At 37.7% G+C, this 22,592-nt stretch overlaps 1 protein-coding gene across 1 annotated transcript in view; it reads right to left on the bottom strand.

Annotated features, from left to right (window-relative positions):
* Positions 1-22,592, bottom strand: part of erbb4b (erb-b2 receptor tyrosine kinase 4b) — a 298,426-nt gene that overhangs the window by 152,382 nt on the left and 123,452 nt on the right. The window contains exon 2 of the mRNA XM_011489669.4: positions 7,263-7,414. Within this exon, the coding sequence (XP_011487971.1) occupies positions 7,263-7,414 (152 nt within the window). The remainder of the gene's footprint in view (positions 1-7,262; positions 7,415-22,592) is intronic.

A 22,592-nucleotide genomic window follows, 5' to 3' on the forward strand; every position in this document is an offset into this window, starting at 1 on the left:
ACAATACCTTCCAAGGCCACTCGTCACCCCGACTGATCCCTCCTGGTTATTTTTCCCCCAAACCCACTGTTGAAATTGCTGACGGCTAATCAACATTTAACTCCTCCAACTGTGTTATTACATAGCAATTGATGGATGGTACAATTACACCCTGTGTCACTTAGCTAAATGGCTATGTAATTCTAATGAGATTTTGTTTAAACACTGAATATTTAGCACAAGGAGAGCTGGGGACGGTGTTTAGTTTTGCTTGCAGCCAGGAGAGGAACAACGTTTTTGCTCGTGACCATGACAAGGTTTCAGTTATATGAGGTTATGCATTGTTTATATGTGCACTGCGTCTTTTGGTGGGATGCTTAAAAAAAATGCTAATGAGTGTGTTTCTATCTCTGCGACCCGTTTGGGTGTCCATGCAGATAAGAGTCCGTTTCAGACAAAGAACGAAAAAACAAAGAAAAAAAAAAAAAAAACATTTCTCGGAAACTTAAAGAGATATGACAGCTTTACAACACAAGGTAAAAACCACAAGGTTCCCCATTATTATGCATAGACTTACCAATACAGGTTGAATACATAAAGAGTATTTCTGGTGGGTGGGGGTTAAATAAATCCCCCCACCATTACTTATAAATAAGCAATGTTATCAGCTGGACTTTCTTAATGGGGAAGACAAAAAAAAAGAAAAAAAAGGACTCATCTAGGTTGCAGTGGGGGGAAATTGATTTCAATCCTCCTGAGAAGATGGTCCATATCATTGGTGTTTTGTTTTATTTATTTATTTTTCCCCTGCGCTGCAGAGGGAGGCAGATATGAAGCCTAAAAGCAGAGTGGGCTATTGTCCCGGCCTCGTTCTGCTTCTCCCCTCGCCTGCCTCTGAATACGGTCTGTTACTGCTACATTAGGATAAGGACTATCGCTTCTTTTGTGCCTGCGCACACCCAGTGGAATAAGAAAGAAAAGAAATTAAAAAAAGCCACCCTGGATGTCCTTCCCTGCCCCTCCTCACAGACGATGTGCTGTTCAAAGTTTGCAAACTGGAAAGGGAAGCTGCATTTTTCGTGATGCATGGGACAGAAGGCAAACAATTTAGAATAGCTGTTCCCTATTTTTTCACTCTTTTTTCAAACTCTGTCATCGCAAAACTTTTTTTGGAAAACCATGCTTTCTTTTTCTCCATTTCAAACACATGTTATTAGTCAAAAGTAAATGATAACTTATTATTTAATATACTACAATAGAGAAACAAAAACAAAAAAAAAAACCACACATATTTAAATATAAAATATTACTCCAAGTCACTTATGCCGTTTCCTGAATATAACAAAGTAGTTTTAAGATGTTGCTCTAAAAAATAAAAGCATCAGCTACTGTTGCTGACAGGATGCGACCTGGAAAAAGGCATAGAGAGAGAGAGAGAAAAAGAACACCCCTAGAATAACAGATGGTTTTATTTCTAGTTTACGGTGGCCCAGAAGTGCAAATCACACCAACAAATCACTCGACAGACACATTTTAAAGATCACAATGACAATTAAAAAAGCAATATATGTGAATATGCTCCATAATCATGACTTTTAATATTCCTCTCTTGCTTTAACTGATTGAATCTTAAAAACATTGATGTTGGTCATTTAACCTTTATTTTCCCTAGACTTTTATTCAAAGACAAATTCAAAGAAAAAAAAAATCTTCATTCATAAGCAATGTCCAAAATTACCTTTTTCTGGTCTTATTTTTTACCATTTCACTTTGATTTCTGGAAATTACGTTTGGTTTCCAAAATGTTTCTTTTTTCCCCCAGAATCGTGTTTTGGTTTCTGAAATGTTGCTTAAATTTCTGAACTGTGGTTGAAAAAGTCTGCCAGTGATTGAAGTAATGGCGGTTATCCCTGCTCCCCCTTGAGCAAGACACTTCACCCTCCCTGCCTCCAGTGTGGCTCCACTGGTGTATGAATGCGTATGAATGTCCTGGTGATAGTCAGAGGCAGCCACACCTCTGTCAGTCTGCCCCAGGGCAGCTGTGGCTACATCTATAGTTTACCATTACCAGGTATGAATGAGGAATTAATGAATAATGGACACATTGCAAGCGGTTTGAGCGTCTGGAAAAGCACAGAAAAATCCAATCCAATATTATGATAATTATTAAAAAGTAATGTTTTATTTTTCACTTGTTTCGCTTTTTTAATTATAGAGTGAACACCAATTTGCACTTCAGGGCCACCGTACTAGTAGGATGTGTAAATCATGAGTCCACAGACTTCTGCAAGAAGACTCACTAACTTGTATTTCACTTGTGAAAATTCCTACACACAAAAATGTGAATTGGAAAAATAAAAAAGCACTTTTAGATTGTTACTTCCTTTTGAGAGCATTTCTTTTATTTGAGCACCGGAGCATTTTAAGACAGAAAAAAAAAAAGATGCTAGATAATAAAGAAAGGCAGCAAAAGAAAACGTGAAACAGGTTTGAACTGTTTCTTAAATAATTTTACGGAAAACCACACAAGTTTCCAATGTTATATCACACAATCTTTTTTATATTGACATGTGGAAAGCCACACTCTGAACATCAATCCCTGCTCGTTTTTTATACAATTATTTATGTCCAAACCTGATTCTCACATCCATCTTCCTAAAAGACAAGCGTTCTCAGTGACAGAAAACCGCATTAACATATGCAAAAAAAAAAACATGTAAGGGTGATTTTCAGAGAGTAAAAGCAAGCTCCAAAAAAATCATTTCAGCTACTTGACAAATGTGAGGCGCTTCTGAAACAAGTGTCCCTTGCCTCAGTGTGGCTTTGTGTCCCCGGACAAACTTTTTCACCCTATTATCCCTCACTAGCCATTCTCCTCAGGAACTCTCCCTCTTTCTCTCTCAATGGTGTCACTTCCAGCCCCACACTGTCCTTTTTCGTGTCAAATTAAAGTGATGGAAATGAACTTGAAGAGACGTTAATTGCAACTGTCAATCCAATCTAGGTCGGGGTTGAAAGACAGGGGCTCCCTAGCACTTCATCAGTCTTCATTAATATTGAAGGAGTTTGCTGAGGAGCATGGGGCCAGCGTAATCTGTGCTCATCTAACAGTGCATGGGAAATTAGGAAACTAGGGAGGGCACTTATGGTGCCTAAGGGACAAATATGTCAGTCAAAAAGAAATATGAAGAAAGATGGGAAGAGACAGGGATAGAGTGCAACAAAAGATTCTTTAAATTCTGTGGGAACTAAGAGCAACTCCAGAGTAGCATAGCCTGTTTTTTTTTTTTGCTTCACATTGCACTCACATTTTAACACTTCTCTTGTTTTTAGAATTTGTATTTTTTGTTTAAAAAAAATCAAAACATGTCACATGAATTTTAAACTATAATCAGACAAATTAGGACAATTCAGGTTAGGTTAACATATCTGGCTTTTGCAAAGACCATAATAAGGCTGGACAATTTAAGTAGGTAACTTGTATGTAAATATTAATCCCACCTGAGCGTTATCTTATTTTGTAAAAAAAAAATAGATATTTCATTTTTCTTTGTTCCCAGGTGACTACAATGCTTGAAATAAATCAAGAAATCAAATTAAATCAAAACATTATGGGCTACATAAACAGACTGCATTACAAATCTGAGGCAACAGTATGACTGAATTCCCTCCCTGAAAACCCTTTCAAATCCAATGCCCTGGGTTTTCAAATCAATTCAGGCACCATGTTCTCATCAAGTAAAAACTTTAGAAAAAATATGAACATTTTATAAAGACTATTTATGAATCCATTATATTTTGAAGATGAAAACTTAGATGATGTATAAAAAAAAAATGTAATACTTTTTGTCTTTTCAAAAAAAATGTTCCAACAGAGACTCCTGGGAAATTTCTAGGGCACTGGATTTTGGAATTGTACATTCAAATCAGCACTACATAACATGACAAATGCATTTATAGTGCACTATTTGGCTGACAGTTAAAATATAGTCTAAGAAGTGAGTAGTAAAGGAATTCGGACACAACCTGAGATACGTTAAGTGCAGGTTTAACACAAGTGACAAATAATAGCAAATAAAAAAGACAAGAAAAAAAAAGGTTTTCATCAGAGAAATTAAAATCTGGGTTTTAAACTTCAGTTAACTAATGAAAAAATAAGGTTAGGTGGAATTGTTTTATCTTTGTATTCAATCCCTGATTGGATTTTTAATTTATCATTATTTTTGTTTTGAAGCCACCTTAAAATTTCAATTTAGAATTAAAAATTTTAGCAACGTTGTCTGCACACAATCACATCTACATTTATTCCTGCAGAACAGTTTTGCCAGTTGTTTTCCTATAATTTAAAAGCTTTATTTTGGAATTTTAAATATTTAGAATAGATAATAGTATACCATAAAAAGATGATTTACATAATTTGTAAATAAGAATAATAAAAAAATAAATGAATTTTAAGCATTTAATCTTTGTCAAATGAATAATTTGGCTTAAAACTGTCATGTTCAATGTGGTAAAGTTAAAATATTTTAGGTTTAAATAGACTCACTTTGGTTTTTCCTTCACGAAACACTTGGAGTTTAGAATTACAATTAACATAAATGTTTGATAACCTGTTTAAGGCCTCTGATGAAAAGCACAATTACATATTAGCTTACATGTTACAATGTGAGTAACTTCTTGGAATGAGGTTGCCTTTCAAAAACAATAATGCGGAGTTAACAGTGGTCTAAACATGTGAACTCTGCTCTCTGTCAGAGTACAAATGTGCATATGTGAGCGAAGATAAAAGCATCTTGCTTGCAGTTATTAATCACTTTGCAAAAGCTGATTCATCTGTCGTGGAGGCAGTTTGGAAGATCGACTCTATTTACACCTAAAGCTGTTTGAGGGGCTTTGGGAAGCAGCCATCAATCTGTTGGCTATCTTCAAAAGAAGGAGCCAATGCTCAGGCATCAGTTTCAATCACCTCCCAGAGACAGGTGGCATGGTAAGCTGCTGCACAAGAGGGTTTTTTCCTTCCTTTTTTTTTTTTTTTTACTTCTTCTGTACGTCAAGGTGAATTTTAAGCTCCCTGGGGAGGCATGTTATTAATGTGTCTTATCATAAAAATAATAATATTCCCTAAAAATACGCACTGCACCCTGCCCTTTGGCTCCCTTGCTGTTTGGCACATCATGTTCCTAATTAGCATCTTCAATTAACCTGTTTTAATTGCTATCCACTGAAAGGTGGAGGACCCTGGCAGGAACATGCCACAGGGAGATGTTTTGTAAATGACTAGTGGTGTAATGTAGCCATCTAAAAAAGGTCTTGTACTAATTGGACTCTCAACCTGGCCTTGCAGTGTTTGCCTTTAAGCAGTAGGTGCACACATGACACTAGGTTTACACATGCTTAAGCTAAAGTGAGGACATTTTTAGGGTGCAGATTATTTATTTGCAGGTAAAAGGTAATCACACTTGGCAGAAAAAAATAAATCTAGCTTTTGACCAATCTTGATATTTTCATCCAAAAAAAACAAAACCTCTATTTTTTTGCCATACTTTCCTCAATTCTTTGCTTCATCAGCAAAACACAGTTCATTGTACTGGGGATGCTTTCTCTGCAAAGTGTTTTTAGTCAAGTTGACCTACAAAGCAAAATGTGTGCAATTATTTTATCAGCACTTTACCACAACAACTCCCAAACCCCCCTCTTAAAAAAAAAAAAAAAATGGAGTTGTACTGTGAACGTAGTGCAGAGTGCAAACTGGGTTTTTGTGAAATCTGGAAGGTCTAAAGAGAAGAGGAGAATTTTAGAATGTGGACGTTTTATTTTATTTTATTTTATTTTATTTTATTTTATGGCAGCAAATTTCTGTTTTGTAATGATTTTATAACATATCACTACCAAGCTAAAGTTGCCCTCGTATTGGTGGAGATCAGGGCTGATGCTGCTTTTGTGTCCATCTAAGTTGAACAAAAGAAGTAGGAATTTAAAGTCATGGTGCAGTTTTTGGAAGTTTTGCATCTGCATTGTACTCATTTGGATGTTATCTTCTGAGAGTCTTATGTTATTTTCTGAGCATCGAGTGTGAAGTGTGAGGAGGATAAAAACTGAGATCTCACTTCTAAGGGAACACTGGTGGGATTTGACGGTGGTGTAGATGCAAAAACTTAAACAAATAGAGAACTTAAAACAATGTAAGTGCTGTTAAATATTTGCTGTTTTTGGAGAGGTGGGACAAATCTTCACATATCAGAGAATTAAAAAAAAAGTTTGAAGATATATTAGAAATGAGGAGTAGAATAGATAAAAAGGTAAATAATATCAGAAAATAATGAGAAAATTAGTGGGATTTTTCATGTTTTATGTCTTTTAGGTCAATATTCCTTCCAAAAATGATCAGATGCTACTAACTGTGGGACATTCTAATCTAGTTTGGTCTAAAAGCAAACCAGATAGAACATTGACTTGAATTTACCAACAATGTCACCACACTATTTAAATGAAATAGACTGTCCATCCACCCGTCCATCTTTACTATCCTTGCATAAAAGAAGCATTTTGTATGTTAGAGTGTTCATAAGCTTTGGGTGATTTCTTTTTCAGCATATCATAAGTTTGCTTTCGGATGCAACCTATAATCAAGTAGTTCTCCCTTTGGCTTTTCCATTTCAGAGTAACCATGTGTGACTACTCCTCTTTCATCAAGCTCACATGCTCAGTTTCAGATCCCAATCAATCAAGAAGTTTTCATAATTCTTGGAATTTTCTCTGACGTCCATTTTTAATGGAGTCGTCCATTTCTTTTCTCTGTCTGTTTCATGTTCAATCAGAAAGGAGATAAGGTGTTTAAACTATTTGGATTTCGATTACATGGTGCAAGACTAGGCGCACTCTCCGAGAAGACGACTGATTGTCCCTGATTAGAACAATGTTTCCATCTGCTTAGCATTGGTTTATACAGAGAAGTAATCTAAGTGATGATTGGACGTGAAAGAAAAATCCAAGAAGCTTTCTGGATGACAAGGTCAAGTGAGATAACAAGATAATAAAACTTCACTTGTGCTGAAGCAATAAATCACCTGATTTAATGGGCATCTTTTTTTTCTTTTTTTTAAAGTAAATTCATGCACTTAAAAAAAAAAAAACAAACAAAAAAAAACAGCATAACGCTTACTGCTTTTAAGAGTCTGTAATTTGTTTACAATATTTTACAGAGCAGTTGCATTGTTATAGACCAATAAATCTAAGTGCACATGATGAATACTTTCTTTTTGGTAAATGTATCCTGTTCTTACCCTGAGGAATGTGAGGTTGCGACTTCGGTCGATGCTCGTGATCTCGAGGTTGCCCATCACGACCTCACAGTTTTCATAGTATTTTCTCAGCGTGCGATACTGCTGCTCCAGATCAGACAATGTGCTCAGCTTGTTCTCGGTACCAGTACACACTGAAAAACAGCAAGAACAAACACAAAAAAAGAAGAGCGTGTTAATTTAGCCAACGTACACATGTGGCATCTGTTTTCCATCTGAAGGAGCTGCTTAGAAACCACTACATTGTTTGGCCAATTTGAATTAACAGTGTTTGCTGATTGACAACTTGTTGACTGAAATAAACTAAACTTCATCTAAATTTGATACAGAATGTTTTTCAATCATAGAAATTACAAGAAAAAAAATTTAACTGTCTAATAGGGTCGTGCAGTCATGCAGAGAAACCACTGCACCTCCGAGCTTCCTTTCATCACTTCCTTTGTACTCACGAGGCGAATAGGGGCTCTTTAATGGCTAAATGGGCCGGTCACTTGACAAGTAATTAAAAAGTCTTTTTTTCACCTAAGATAACCCAAACCATATGCCCAGTCTGCTGGTGTTACCTATAAACTTGGATGAAACCATACATTTTTGGACATATGTGCAAACTAATGAGAGGAAGAACAAAAATCAACCATAACCTAAACAGTAAAATGTGCACATCTCAACTTTTTCTTTTTTTGAGGAACTGTTTTATGAGCTTTGGTGAAGTTTTCTTCCAAATACATTGTCTTCATGCACACAGAGAGGTCTGTGCTGTAATAGAGGGGCTGACAGACACTGCACTGAGTCTTGCCACACTGTCACGGGAGTCACATCTCTCTTTGAACACTCCTGCCTCAAGGATCTTTAAGGGGAGTTTACATTGCTATTCAAGATCTACTGCATCTAGTTCTTTGATCTACACTGAGCTTGAACATGTTCTATGCCCTCCTCACTGCATTCAGCTGTTCTTCAACGCATCTGTTTTCATGATTCTTTTACCTTTTTCTCCCATTTACACACAGAAAGAATCTGGTCAATTTGCACTTTGAAAAACAAATACAGGTTAAAACAAACAAAACTTTTTGCCCCAGGGTAAAGACAAATGGTGCTGTTAAGACAAATGGGATTGTGTTTCAATACTTTCACATCTTAGCTGATATTAGATAAGCGGAGCTATTCCAATGTGACCTGAACAATGCCCACATGATCAAGTGCTGATTGGCCATGTGGTACGTTGCATTCAGTGGTGCTCAGAAATGATATACTGCAGAGCTGGGTGTTTTCAATAACAGTTAGCGTGGGCTTGAGGAGAGCGGGTGGAGGTGGGGAAGGGTCATAAAGCGAGGATAGGTGTAATAAACTGTTATTGAACCCTTGGGGCAGGGCACTGAAATCAGACGATAGGGGCATTGTGGCATGTGATGTGTGGTGAAATTTATTTTTTTATACCCATATGATTCCTCAAGCATGCCTTCGGAAAGCCTGCTGACCGTGAAAACCTGAGCGGTGCACGAGCAGTTTGAAGTAAATATAGCACGGGCCAACAACAGCAAAAAAACACACGCAGTACAATACATAGCTGGAGATGTCAAAAAGAAATATCAAAACTGTCTCACGGGAAACTTTTTCTTTCTGTAATATTAGGAAAAAAAAGGAATTGTTAAGCCAGCTTAGCATTAGATCACATTTTGCTTAAACTGTTTTTTTGTGTCAAATACAAAACGTCTGGGTCTGACCATCAAAAAGCAGAATGTAAAAGACCCAGGACACATTTTTCCAGTAGAATTATGGAATTCCTTTCTTTCCTTTGGAATGTTGTTGCTTTTTGTCCTGTAGATTACGTAAAAAACAAGACTGGCATTATACATTGGACAACTTTCAAAAGTAAAAAATGTTGAAAAAAAGAAAGGTTGCAACAGATTGCAGAATAAATTAATTACCATACTTTTTGGATTATAAATTGCATGTTTTCTTTCTTTTGCGTAATCTAGCCAGGGATGCAATTTATACTCAGGACTAAAATTATATATAATAAATATATATATATTTATGGTCATGTTACAATTATCCGTTGACGGTCAAACCAACCAGACATTGTAGTGGTGGATAAAGAACAGAGGAAAGCCGTTGTTGTGGATGTGGCAGTGTCAAGCGATGGAAACATCAGGAAGAAGGAACATGAGAAACTGGAGAAATACCAGGGACTCAGAGAATAACTGGAGAAAGCCTGGAAGGTGAAGGTGACAGTGGTGCCTGTGGTAATTGGAGCACTCGGGGCAGTAACTCCCAAGCTGGAGGAGTGGCTGCAACAGATACCCGGAAAGACCTCAGTCCAGAAAAGTACAGTGCTAGGAACAGCTAGCTAGAGCTCCCAGGCCTCTGGTAGAGGACCAGAGCTTGGGTGAGAAACCACCCGCGGGAGGGTGAGAGGGGCATTTTTTTTGTTTTGTTTTTTTAAATATATACATTTGGTTGTTTTTTTTACTTGTGTATTTTTTTTTAGCTCCAGTGACTTGTACTCTAATGCGACTTATGGTCCAGAAATATGATGGCTTGTAGAAAATACCACTCATTGTTTTTGCTATATAGCTAGATTGCTACAGTAATTTTAAGCCATCAAAACAGATTTTACTGGGGACAAATATATTTTGAAGAGATCTCTCAGTGGTGGAATATTGCAAAGTGCATATTTTTATTAGACTGACAGCTACACATTCCAAATATATTCAGATGATAACCATCAGAAACGACCTGAGTACGTTCTCTGTCTGTGACAGTCACTTCAGCCAGAAAGCAGTGACTTTTTATCCTTTACATAATGCAAATATAAAAGCATTACGAGTTTCCATAGAGACAGACATGCCCCCAAGCTGAGTTTTCATCCATAATTAATTTTATACATTTCACCATTAGATTTGCACAGGCACTACATTGTTAAGATTTCTGCTCCAACAGAACAACTTCATCAGTGGTGCCTTGTGCGATTATTGACTGTCAATAAAGCCGCCAAGGTTTATAAGCTTCTGCCAGCAGAGCAACTGAAAGGTCATCTCAATACCCAGTCACCGACTGAATTAAGTCAAGTTGCAAATGTCACTTACATAAGTAAACATTGTCAATAGCTGAGCGTAGCTAACGTGCTTTGAATAAACAGAGGGACCTTGTTAAAAGTAAGGTGAAGCACTTCCTTGAATGGTGGAAAATGCATTTTCTGTCAGACACGCTGAATACTGTCATAAATCTGAGGACAGACTTTTCCTCTGTCCCCTAATGTTTCCCTCGATGAGCTTTGGTGGCTAAGTGTGAGTTACAAGCCAATGCTTCTGGTGGTAATCAGGGCCCAGATTATCACCCATCTGCTGAGCATTTTAATAAGCAACAGAAACAATAACTAGATGACTGTTCTCAATGATGGCATGGTCCAGTAACAGTAACCTCTCACCGCCCTCTGAGCTCTGGCCATCTACCAGTAATGCTGTCGTTCTCCCCATATGGTCTTTAAAATGTTCACATTCATACTTTAACTTTGTAACCACAGTTTCTACGGCTGATGGAAGTTTTCAAAGCCAAAATATTTCCATAGCGTGACTTTAGCATAAAATAAAATGCTTACTAATAACTCATCTGGCCACACAACTCATAAGCAGCATTCAAACACGACACAGACTGATGAGGAACATAAAACACAAAATTGAAGCATCTTTGAACTCATTTCCATCAAACTAAGATAAAATACAAAAGCAGTGTGCAACAGAATACTTTTGCAGCCATATATTGCAGTGATTACCATCTTTATTAGGTTTTCTGCATTCATCAGTTTATCTGAGCATTTTTTTATGTAGCATTTAAGACATTTGCATATGCAAAGTTGGTACTTAACCTAAATTATGGAGGGTTTTTGTTGAGCCATATCAACACTCTTGTTTTATTTATTGGGCGTTTTATTTGCCTTTAATTCATGCTCAATTGCTGCAAGGTTCTGTGTCGTGTTCAGTTTCATTTTCGTTTAATTTACTTCAGTGGTTGTGTGTTCACAGTTTCAGACTTAGTTGTCTTTTTTTTTTTCCTGTCCCCTGCTTTAAACACACCAGGTAATAGTTTTAATCCACTCAGCTGAGTCTTGTACTTTAGACACCCTCAATACAAGACTATGGTTTTTGTTTTGCTTCCATTCCATTTCCACCTATGGTATAATGTCTTGGCCTCTTGGATTTTAGCTAATTACCATATTCAAAGTTTCTAACCATCAGACTCAATTTTTGCATATTTTGGTCTTTAAAATCCATATCTTTGGTGACAATGGCATGACTTAGTTTTAGTCAAAGTTTAGCAATATCACTCCTGTTCTGGTCTAAGCAGTAAAATACAGTTTTGCTTGGTGCATCTGGATCTTTGTATTCAGTTTTTGTTATGTTTTTCAGAATCAATTCCTATCTAAATAGAGTCTGTGTAACATTGATGTGATTTTTTGTAATGTTTTCTGATGTCTCTATTCAATAAATTACTTGTATAATCTCAAGGTAACCATGTCAAAAATAGATTTTATGAAGTTGTTCAGTCAGATTCCCTTTTCTTTATTCTGTATTTCTTTGGAAATAAAGTTCTTTGAACAAGAAAAATCAACCCCAGATATCTTGGAATGATTGGCTGACACCAGCAAACACCTCATTACCCCAAATCTTTTCACCTCTTCTGGCTGAATCTGCTGCTGACAGCAGTGAAGAGGCTTCCAAACCTCATACAAAAATAGCAGTCTTTCAAATGTGGCTTACATTCTTTGACAAAGATATTCCACAAATCTGTTTATTTTATCTATCAAGAATATTATTTAGTCAAAACGTTAGTATGTTAAAAAAAAGTCTAAAAAGCCAACATGAATTTACTCAAACTTCTTGATGACCTGAAATTCCTTGTTATGGATATTTTACAAATACTAATATTAGAGAGACATTTCTGTGAGCCAAAATGAATCACTGAACTACTTAAAACACCTGCAAATGTGATCTGCCTGCATGCCAGAGTCCCATGCTAACACTTCTTATTATCCCTGTCATGGTGAAAGTACCTGATTTTTCTTGAGCTTCAGGCACAGCATCTCCCATCACACAGCCTTTCCAGGCTTACTCAGGCTCTCCCTCTGGCTCCACAATCCCAGATGCTCCCAGCTCAACCAAAGAGTGTGTGTGTGTGTGTGTGTGTGTGTGTGTGTGGGGGGGGGGGGGGGGGGGGGGCAATCTTTGTTTTTTTTTTAACATGCAACGTAATGTACGCATAAAAAGCCAGACGCAATACAGCCCTTAGGTTGTTCGTATCCTAGTAAGCTCAAGACATGGGGGACTGACTGAGAGGTTGGGTGGAGTACCATGCTTGTTAGGAGTGTGACTGTGCCGCTGTCTGGATGGTTGCATTATGTTGTATGTATGGATCTGCCTGGGCCTAAACTAATGTGGTCCCATCAATATACAAGCACTTGACTGAATCTCAACCAGATTACTCCCAACTCTCAGAGGAGTAATCTGGTTGAGTGAGCCCCAACTTTCCTCAATGGTAATACCTGCTGTTGGCTTTCTTTGCATTCAAGGAAAACTCATTCTCCAAAGAACACATGAACATCAAACGACCTTTAAAGATCTGACAACTTCCAGAACACAGCAGACACTGATGCATAATGACATTAAGAGGCACTTTGCCCAATCATTTTTTAGGGAATGGTGGTTTCTAAGAGCATACTTTTTTCCGTCCTTACTTTGAACCTCAGCTTCTGCTAACCAAACCTTTTACTGACCTCATCAAGTTTGCCATCAAATGCCCACAGCCAGCCTTATTGGCAGAAGGTCAACAATGACCATTAGCAAAACTCAAGTTGGCCTTTATGTTAACACTAACCCCTGGGTGAATGTCACTGTTGTGGTCGTCACTAAAACACAAAATCAAAGCCCCATCTAAAGCTTTGAGGGCGTCTTTCCTCTCAGTGTTCATTGTCCTCTTTGGCCTCCCCTCATGTCCCTTCCAGAAAGACCTTTGTTTTTCCATCTTGTGTACCACAAGAAATGTTAATGCCTCCACTTTGCCACAAACCTTGAACTTATTGCTTTTCATTCGTCTAATCCAGATAAGTGTGGAGGAAGTTCAGAATAAAGTTGCACTTTGCAGGGTAGTTATTAGCCAAAGTTTTGTGCAAGACCTTACACAGATATTAAATATTAGAGGAAAATATTTGCTTGATGTGATAGTTTTATGTCAATAAGAAGTGAAGAAAGTGAAGGCTTTCTTCCTTTTTTTTAAAAAAAAGAAAGAAACCCCAAACTCCCACTCCACTAGCGTTGGGTAAATTACTTTTAAAGAGTAAATGATTACTTTACTTCAGTTGTTAGATGAAACTGTAAGGGAATTACTTTACTCCTTACCAATTTAGAATTCACTACTTGTTACATTTCTTTTTTTTCCCCACTCACATAAATTCTCAAGGGAAAAAAGCTTGTACAAACAAGATACCTTTGTCTTTCATTTAATTTTATTTAAACCAGTGACATTATGCAAAGTAGGGGTTCAAGTCCTAATGTGGCTTCATTAAAATTCAGACAGCAGTATGAAAAATGACACAGAAATATTCTAGCTGAGGCCATAGACAACTTTCACCACAAGCTTGGACAGGTCACTCATTGACGATGTGGAGAACAGGACAAATCTTGCATTTAACTGTAATGTCTTTACATGTTTTCACCAAATTAAAAACAACGCTAATATTTCCAGTTGCTGAAAACAGTTATAAATACATCCACACTCATATTTGTGCCTTCTTCCGCCATCTTACTTTGATCGATTTCCAACCCTGCATTGCTGTGCGTGCATCGGTAACTCTGTTTTATTTTTTTTAATCCTCATTTTGTTTCATTTACCTGAGAGAAAGGTGACAGAGCCTACTGCTTATACAAATGAATTCATTTTATTAGTCACCTACAATGGTTTCACTGTTCTAAAACATGAAAGCAAAGTATTGAGGGTTTCTATTGTAAAGTAATTGTAATTTAATCACCGACTTTGTAATTTGTTACAATTATCTGTTGATGACAAAAGTAATGAAATTACAGTAGTTCGTTATTTTGTAATATTTCCCCTTAAACACTGCTACCCCCCAAATAAATAAAAAAAAAGACTCAAAAAACACTTAAATTTCACCAATGTCATGTGATTTTATTCTGATTTATTAATTACTGTGACATTAAAATAAATGTCAGATTAGTTGCACTTATTTTCCCAGATCTAATGTCCATCCAGTCACATTCAGAACAGACGCTACAGTGGAGCGCTGGTATTCAGAGCCAGCTTCGTTTTAAGTAGCCTGCTTAAAGGCTCCCCAAGGGGAGATGATGATGAGTGGAGGTGTGGAACTCACACACTTGTTTTGCGCTCAGGTTCTTCTCAGCCAGTCTCCTGGGGGCAGCCACTAGCCCCCCATGTGCAACCAACTTTTCCTGCCCCGGGCCTCCCACTCTATCCTTGTCCCTCCCGTTGCATTTCATTCTGTGTCTCTGCCAGTCTTTGTCCAGGTTCAGGTGTTGGAATCCATTTTAGCCTCTCCTACACTGGGAAATCGTGTCTCCCCTGTAATGTTTTTTTTTTTTTTTTAAATGCTGCATCTTAGAAGACACTTTAACAATTAACCCAACAAATGGGTGAAAGTGTTTTCTTACATCAGTCATGCTTCACCCACATACTGGTTTCCATCCCCTTTTTGTGATCCATGAATCTTAATCTTGTACCCAAACAGTTGCCATCAATTATCTTGCTGCTACAGCTTACTCCTCCCTTGCCACCCATTTTTCCCCATTAAAAAAAGCCTTTTTCCTTCTAGCTGGGATGAAATTACCTCCCATGTTTGGACGGAAAATTAATTTTGCGGAATGCATGTGGACCCAGGGCTTTCCAAGGTTAGAACAAAAGAATGGATGCGGTAGTTTAACTGTATTTACTGTGAAAAGATGTAAAATACAGTATAGAGGGATGTGCAGAAAACTAGTATACAGTATTTAAGTTTGAGGATTTTGCAAAATTGGGGAAGAAATATGAGCATTATTAACACTTTGTAAAATTAAGTAATTAAACAATAATTTGATAAATATAATACATATTTTTGTAGTTAAGTTAAGCAATGATACCACCTGCTGTGTAAGGCAAAGAAATTCTTGGTATTATATTGTACATAGCAGTAAACACGTCCTGATTTTGATGGTAATGCTGCTTACATAGGATGTGCTTAAATACATAATCAAAATATACATATACATTTTGATATTGCATTGATTAAAAAGTTTTAAAGACTCCACTCTTACACACACGCTAGAGCGAAAGAAAATTTTCTGTTTATCTCTTTTTTACTTACCGTTTTATTCTCCCTTTATATCAGCTCATCTTTAATAACAGCTACTCAGTGTTGAGGGAGTAAATATCTTATTTGGCATGGAATAATAATATCTCTGTTTTGTCAGTCTGTCTAAGAGTGAGGTGAATTGTCATTCAGGGGACGGCACGTTACATACAACAGACATGTCTGAGGCTGTCAGTGCGGGAAGATAATTTATTCTATAAAACTGCTGGAACCCACTGACAAGCAGACAGCTTGAATTTCTGTACGATACCTGAATGAAAAGACAATAGTGTTGAAGGCTTTTGATTCATTGAATGCATTACCGGTCCTCTGCTGACAGTCTTTTAAAAAAATTACATCGACAACTGGAAATCACTCACCTTTTTTTTTTCATTTTGTTTTTCTCTAATAATTTCAAGCTTCTCTTTAAGAGGCTTTTTTTTTAAAGATTCGGCTACCCAGAGGCATCGCTTGAGGGCAGAGCTTTTCAGAAGACAGAAATCTGACTTTGTAGAGATCAAATAATCCAAAGCACTGACTTAGATAAAAAGGCAGTCCTGATTGGAAATGGGTTTAAATATTGTTTTTATTTATTTTTTTAATGTGTTTTTTTTATAGGTATGCAGTCAGAAAGACAGTTGTTGATGCTACTGGAAAAAAAAAGCTACAAATATTTCCTTGTTTATTTCTACAAAATAGGAGTTTCTTGTATTTTTTTTTTTATTTGTTGCCATTCTAGCACCTTTCTACCCAATGCTTGCTCATGGTAAAAGAGAACACAAGCATCCAGTTGTGTTCAATGACATCGCTGTAGTTTGTCTTGTGTACAGCTTCTTTATTGTAGACATGCATGTTAATGACCTTCTTTTTATAGCGTAACACACTCTGAGAAAAGCTTATTGTGATGCTGCTGTCCTTGTCACCTTGCATTTCTTTTAATTTGCAGCAACACCACCCTTTTCATCACACCCGGATCGATTATAATTTGTTTTACGGCTTAGCAGATGAATGTAAATAGCCGGGGACTGACGCTGAAAAAGATGTAAGCTAGAACACAAGCTTTCCAAGCAATAAGCCGGGAAGCGGGTACTGAATTCACTGTTCCCTGTAATCTATGTTCTTATTAGAGCAGAAAGAAAATACAACTTGTAATACAATATCAGACTCAGCAATATACTACCAAGTAGAAGAGAGCTGCAACAGTCAAGTAAAATACAATGTGTCATTACTGTGTGTGTTTAAGAAGGCTTACACCAGAGATCCCCATTGTTCTAATTAACTTTTGTGTCACCTGAGCCCACAGTCTGATCTACATCTCTCTTTCCAACCAAGATGGCACTGTGAATATTAAAGGAGGTGAGCTAATATTTCCTGAGAAATAATGATGCTCCTTTGACAGGCTTTGGGTAGAATTTCAGAAGAGTAGAACCCAAAGACTCACTTTTAAATCCTGTTCTCAACACTTGAGTTATTAACAACTAGTTTTAGGGCGGGGCTCAGTAAATGCACTAAATTTGTTCCCTTTATTCCAAATTATGTGGCTGTATTTAAGGTGGTTTTTTTATTTGCTTCCGAGGACGAGGTGAAAAAGTTTTTCTACTCTGCTCTGAAACTGGGATGACGTGTGTCCCCTTAAAAGATGAGCACTGAATATTTCAACAAAACTAAGTATTAAGTAAGTAGAAAACGTACTTTTTTATTTTTGGAATAAAAGGGCCACTCTGAATATAATTTGATATATTGCAAAAGCCTTCCCAGCGGTCTTTTAATTGTAATTATGCCCTCTTTTACCAAAATTACAAAACCTGTGTTGTTTTCTAGGACGTAGTTTCTGCAGGGCGGCAGCAGTTTATTAGAAATTCATCTCTGGGTTGTGTCTCTTTGTGTGGATTAAACCTGCGCTCAGTTCCCATCATCCCTTTGTCTACACTTGCTCCCATTATTTTACAGGCCCTCACACCCCCAGCCTAACATTACCGGTATAACAAAAATGGCGAGCAACATTGGAGCTATCGAGCCGAACAGTTTTGAGCCAGATGTCAGTCCAGATGAGGAAAACAAACACATACGGGGATCTATTTCTTTGGATGCATCGAAATGCAGAGGACAAGGGAGCTTGTGGCCTGCCCACTGTAGCTTCCATGTCACAACTACAAACTTTTTCAAACAGCAGTTTTTCATCTGCTCCTAATTCTCATCTATTTTGAAAAAGAAGTACTCAGAAATGCAGTTTTAATCTTAATTTTATCTATATATGTCCTCCATTATGCCACAAGAACATGTTAGAAAACACCAAAAATGCAATTGTCATCTAAGTGGGTTTGCCGTTCCGTGCATATGCAAGGAGTTGGCTTTAATAACCCACAGCTTCTGCATGTCTGCTTTTCAAGAGGAATTTTTCTTCAGTTCAAATAGAGACTCTTTTTTAATCCCATAACTGAAAAGGATTGAATCACTGATTAAATGATAATTGTTATCAGTGAAGATATTGATTAACTGTTATTGTTTATGAAGAATGTGTTTGAAATGACTAAACTAAACAGTACCCTGCAAAGATGAGCAGTCAATCATACTTAATAAATACAAAACTAAGTATTAAGTCATTTGAAAAGTATGTTTTTTGTGGGGGGTGGGGGGTTAATAGTGCAAATTTTGTTTAAGAAATTACATTTTGGACAACTTTAACATAAAAACAAGACTTTCTGTGAGGTAATTTTGGAGTTTCAGTTTTATGAAAAAATTATTGTTCACGGAGATAAAAAAAAAAAAAAAAAAAAAGACAATTTAGCCAGCTACTTGAACAAATAATGGCTTTTTATGGATGGTCTGTTTTGTGGCATATTTTGATTAGCTACTGTATATAGATAGGGACATCCATGTAAACAGAGGACATGGCAGAGTGGAGAGGTGAAAATGATAAATTTTTACAACAGAATCCATCTGCCTGAACTTCACCGTCCAGTGAACTCAAATAAACATTCCACGTCTACTCGCAATTTTTAATTGTTTGCATCTTAAGTGGGTAGATGCATCTTTGTTAGAATGTATACACTAGGCAGTTCCTGGCTTATTCATTAACTGTGCTCTGGTGGGCCGTTGTGTAATTGTTTCTACCACCCCACTGGAAGTAGCTGGCCAAAGGAGCTTAGTATTAATTTTCCCTGGGCACAGCCAAGGGATTAGATGTGCTTTCCCCTGGCAAGGCTGTTTGGCAGCCACACTTATCTGCAGCGACTTACAAGGCTTATTGAACATTAGCATGCAATTATCTTTGATCGTCTAACTTTCCTGCTGGCTAACAGGACCCAGTGACTCTTTGTTTGAAATTTTTCTTAGGACATGACACAAATGTCAAGATGCCAGGCAAGCAGAGAGAAAAAAAAGAGGTCTTGTTAAAGTTTGTATTTATATGTATCAGCTAATATGAATTTGAAGTTTATTTTGCTGTTATGGCTCTTCTTGTCTCTATGACTTCTGAGAGCCATTAAAATATTGCATTGCTTGGTGTTTTCTCACACATAAAATGGGCGGCAGTGGCTCAGGCGGTTGAGCAGGTCGACAATGATCAAAGGTTTTGCGGTTCGATCCCCGCTCCCCCCGGTCAACTTTCGTTTTATTCTTGGGCAAGACACTTCACCCTCTCTGCCTCCAGTGTGGCTCCACTGGTGTGTGAATGCGTATGGATGTCCCAGTGATGGTCAAAGGAACCGTAAGTGTGAACTGGCAGCCACGTCTCCAAGTATACATGAGGAGTGAATGAATAATGGACACATTGTAAGCGCTTTGAGCGTCTGGAAAATCGCAGATAAATCTAATCTACTGTTATTATTATTCACAAAAGAAGTAAAACCAGGAATAAAATCATTCAAAACTTTTTTTATCTTTCAGTTGCTTCTTTTCAGGGTTTCCAAAGCTAATTATCTGCCTCTCTAAAGCTACCTTGAACACGCATTCAAGTGACCACTTCCAATGAAAGGTCCATGTAATCAGCGTTTATGGGCATTTCGGGCTTCAGCGTTCAAAACTCTAGCGTTCGTGCATTGCTAGGCCAGTTTTTAAGTTCGTTATTGTGCTCTATGTTCAAATCGTGCTTCCACTGAACACGCATTGAAAGTCAACCCAGTGGAACTTTTGACCAATCAGGAATTTAACTAATATAATTGTGAAATGTAAAACTCCTTTCCTTGAGCCTTTCATAGTGAGTAAAGTGAGCTAGCTTATAGGGACAAAGTTAATATTCCATAATGTTCTACCACAAACCCACTTTTTTTTGTCTGAAATAATGAGTGACATGATACATTTGACCTTTCAACTCACATTCCTCTCTTAATTTATTTTCCCTCCTTTTTTGACATCCTGATTTTTGAGGCATATCTTTTCTACCTCACACACTGTGGCTCTGTCTATTGTTATCATGACATTGAAAATAACATATTAGTGATTATAAATTGGTTAATGACCCACAAAATTATTTTACTCTTATAATTTCTTCAGGAAATGGGCTTCTGTTGCCCACTCCTCAGTCTGGGCCCTAAGAATCAGCCACTTTTACCTCCCTTTTTTTATCGCCCCAGCATACTGCTCTTCATCTTTTATACAGTCTCCATTTACTACTGATCTGAAGTACTAAAAGTCCTCCATTGAATTCCCTCCTTTTTACTGCAACCTCGCCGTCCCACTTGAGTTCCTCTCATTTACATGCAGACACAATGTTTTATTTGGGGCTGATCATCATTCCTCTCCTTTCCAGATCACACCTTTCCTGAAATTCTTCTTTCTGCTCTTACAACAGATGACAATGTCATCAACAAACATCAAGGGTCTAAAATGATTCCTGTCTAACCTAATGTCAGCTTGTCTATCTGCACTGCTAACAAAAAGGAGTGCAGTCCCACCTCAGTGTTCTCTGTCACACATCTCATCTCATTTTGCACTTCTCATACATGTCCTGCACAGCTTGAATGTAGTTTCTCCTTCACAAGAAACATTTTTTTTTAATCAATTGTTCATACTTGCTTTTATCTTTCTTATCCTTTTATATTTGTATCTATTTATTGTGTTTTTATTTGTTTTAGGAATGATTGTGTTTTTAAGTATGGGCAGCTGGCCACTTAAAATTTCCTTCGGGATTATTAAAGTTTATCTATCTATCTATCCATCTATCTATCCATCTATCTATTTATCTATCTATATGTACATCTTTCATGTTTGCACACTGGTTTGCTTATTTAAGACTAGAAACAACTTTTACAAAAGTTAAGGTGATAATTCCATCTTCTTGATTACCGTAATTGCCAGGCTATAGAGCGCACCTGATTACAAGCCGCACCCATCCAATTTATTGAGGATTAACCACTATTTCCATACTCAAACCACACTTGTATACAAGCCGCATGTTGTGGCAATTCATTTGGCACGTCACTGAGACCACAGTAGTCTCAGAGAGGGAGGAATAAATAGTAGTTTAGCCTATTTAATTTGACCAGACCCACATTTGCCAAACAGCGTGGACCTCACTTCGGCTCACGGCAAATTGGAAATTCACACTCAGATTCCCCACTTCCCATGAGTCTTAGGGGTTTAAGGCGGGGCTAACCGCCGGTTCGCCACACTGTGTTGTAGATTGAGGATGTATATGTGCTGAAACCGCGTGCGTGTTTAAGAAGGAGCAGGGAGCTGCAGCGGAACGCGAGAGCAGCTCTCCCCTCCTTCCGCTTGTGACACAGGGCTGGTTAAAAAAACATACCAGTAAAATAGATCAGCAGTGACTTATAAGCGCGCAGACCGGCTTTTCCAAACCCGTATTTTCACACTGCTTTTAACGATTGCTTTTAACTTGAAAGCTGCGTCATAATGTAATGGCGGTCACGGGCACGTTGGGTCTACTGGCACCAAAGGATTGTGGGATGCGGCTGAGCATGGGTGTTCTTTTTATTGTACCGTGACCGAGGTGTCTAGCGGCTGGAGCTGGGTCCATGCTGTTTGGCTCCTTGAGTGTGTATTACAGCAATTGCGCTTGTTGCTAGACATAGAATTACGCAGGCAGTCTCCACTCTGAGGCTGCCGGAGCGCTCCTGGCGCCCGTTAAATAAAAGCATAAATTAGCCGCATCGTTGAATAAGCTGCAGGGTCGAAAGTTGGTGACAAAAGTAGCGGCTTGTAGTCCGGAAAAAAATGGTACTTCAGAACCCCGAATGCATCCAATTAGTAAAAGCTCTTCTCTCCTTTAAATGGCTTCCGTGCACTTCCTTGTCTGTTTTCGTAGTCTGCATATCATCCGCTGAGAGTTTTTTTTGCCCGTTTACTACAGTGAGTCACCTCTAAGTGAAACTGAGTGAAGGAGGTGATCAGTTCTCCCCTGCATCAATGGTCAGTATGTGCTCAATGGTGGGAAAAGAAGAGGAAGCAGCTTTATTGACAATTCAAGAGATATTGTCACACCTGATTTGCTCTTGTACCTTGCTCACCTGGATCCATGAGATAACACTGGTATTGATTCAAACTTGTCAGAGCAGGACAACTCAACAACAAGTACGGGTAGGTGAATCAAAACACATTTATTCCCAGAATTTACCACAGGTGCAGCAACAAGAGACTGATTACAGAAGCTACGCTGGAATGTGTAGGTGTATACATGTGTGTTTGTTCATATGCAAAACAGCGGCTTCTCTTAAAGCACATCAGATCATTCAAATCAATCTTTTCTGTAACCCGTAATGACCAAAAGCAGAAAAAAGTTTTGGGTGGTGAAACTGATCAAAACTAAATACAGTTATTAGAGAAACAAAGTAAAGAAACTGAGAAAACTATTGAAAATGAATAGTGCGAGTATCATTCTTCCTTTTTGTCAAGTCCTTTTCTCTTGTCTTATATTGATTTTTATTATTCTCCATCAGGGGAATAGGGGCTTCCATGTCGGCAATAGGCTTTGGGGAGCTAGGGTTTGCACCATCAAACTT

This window comes from Oryzias latipes, chromosome 21 (assembly GCF_053564925.1).
Source record: "Oryzias latipes strain Hd-rR chromosome 21, Olatipes_Hd-rR_3.1".
Taxonomy (NCBI): domain Eukaryota; kingdom Metazoa; phylum Chordata; class Actinopteri; order Beloniformes; family Adrianichthyidae; genus Oryzias; species Oryzias latipes.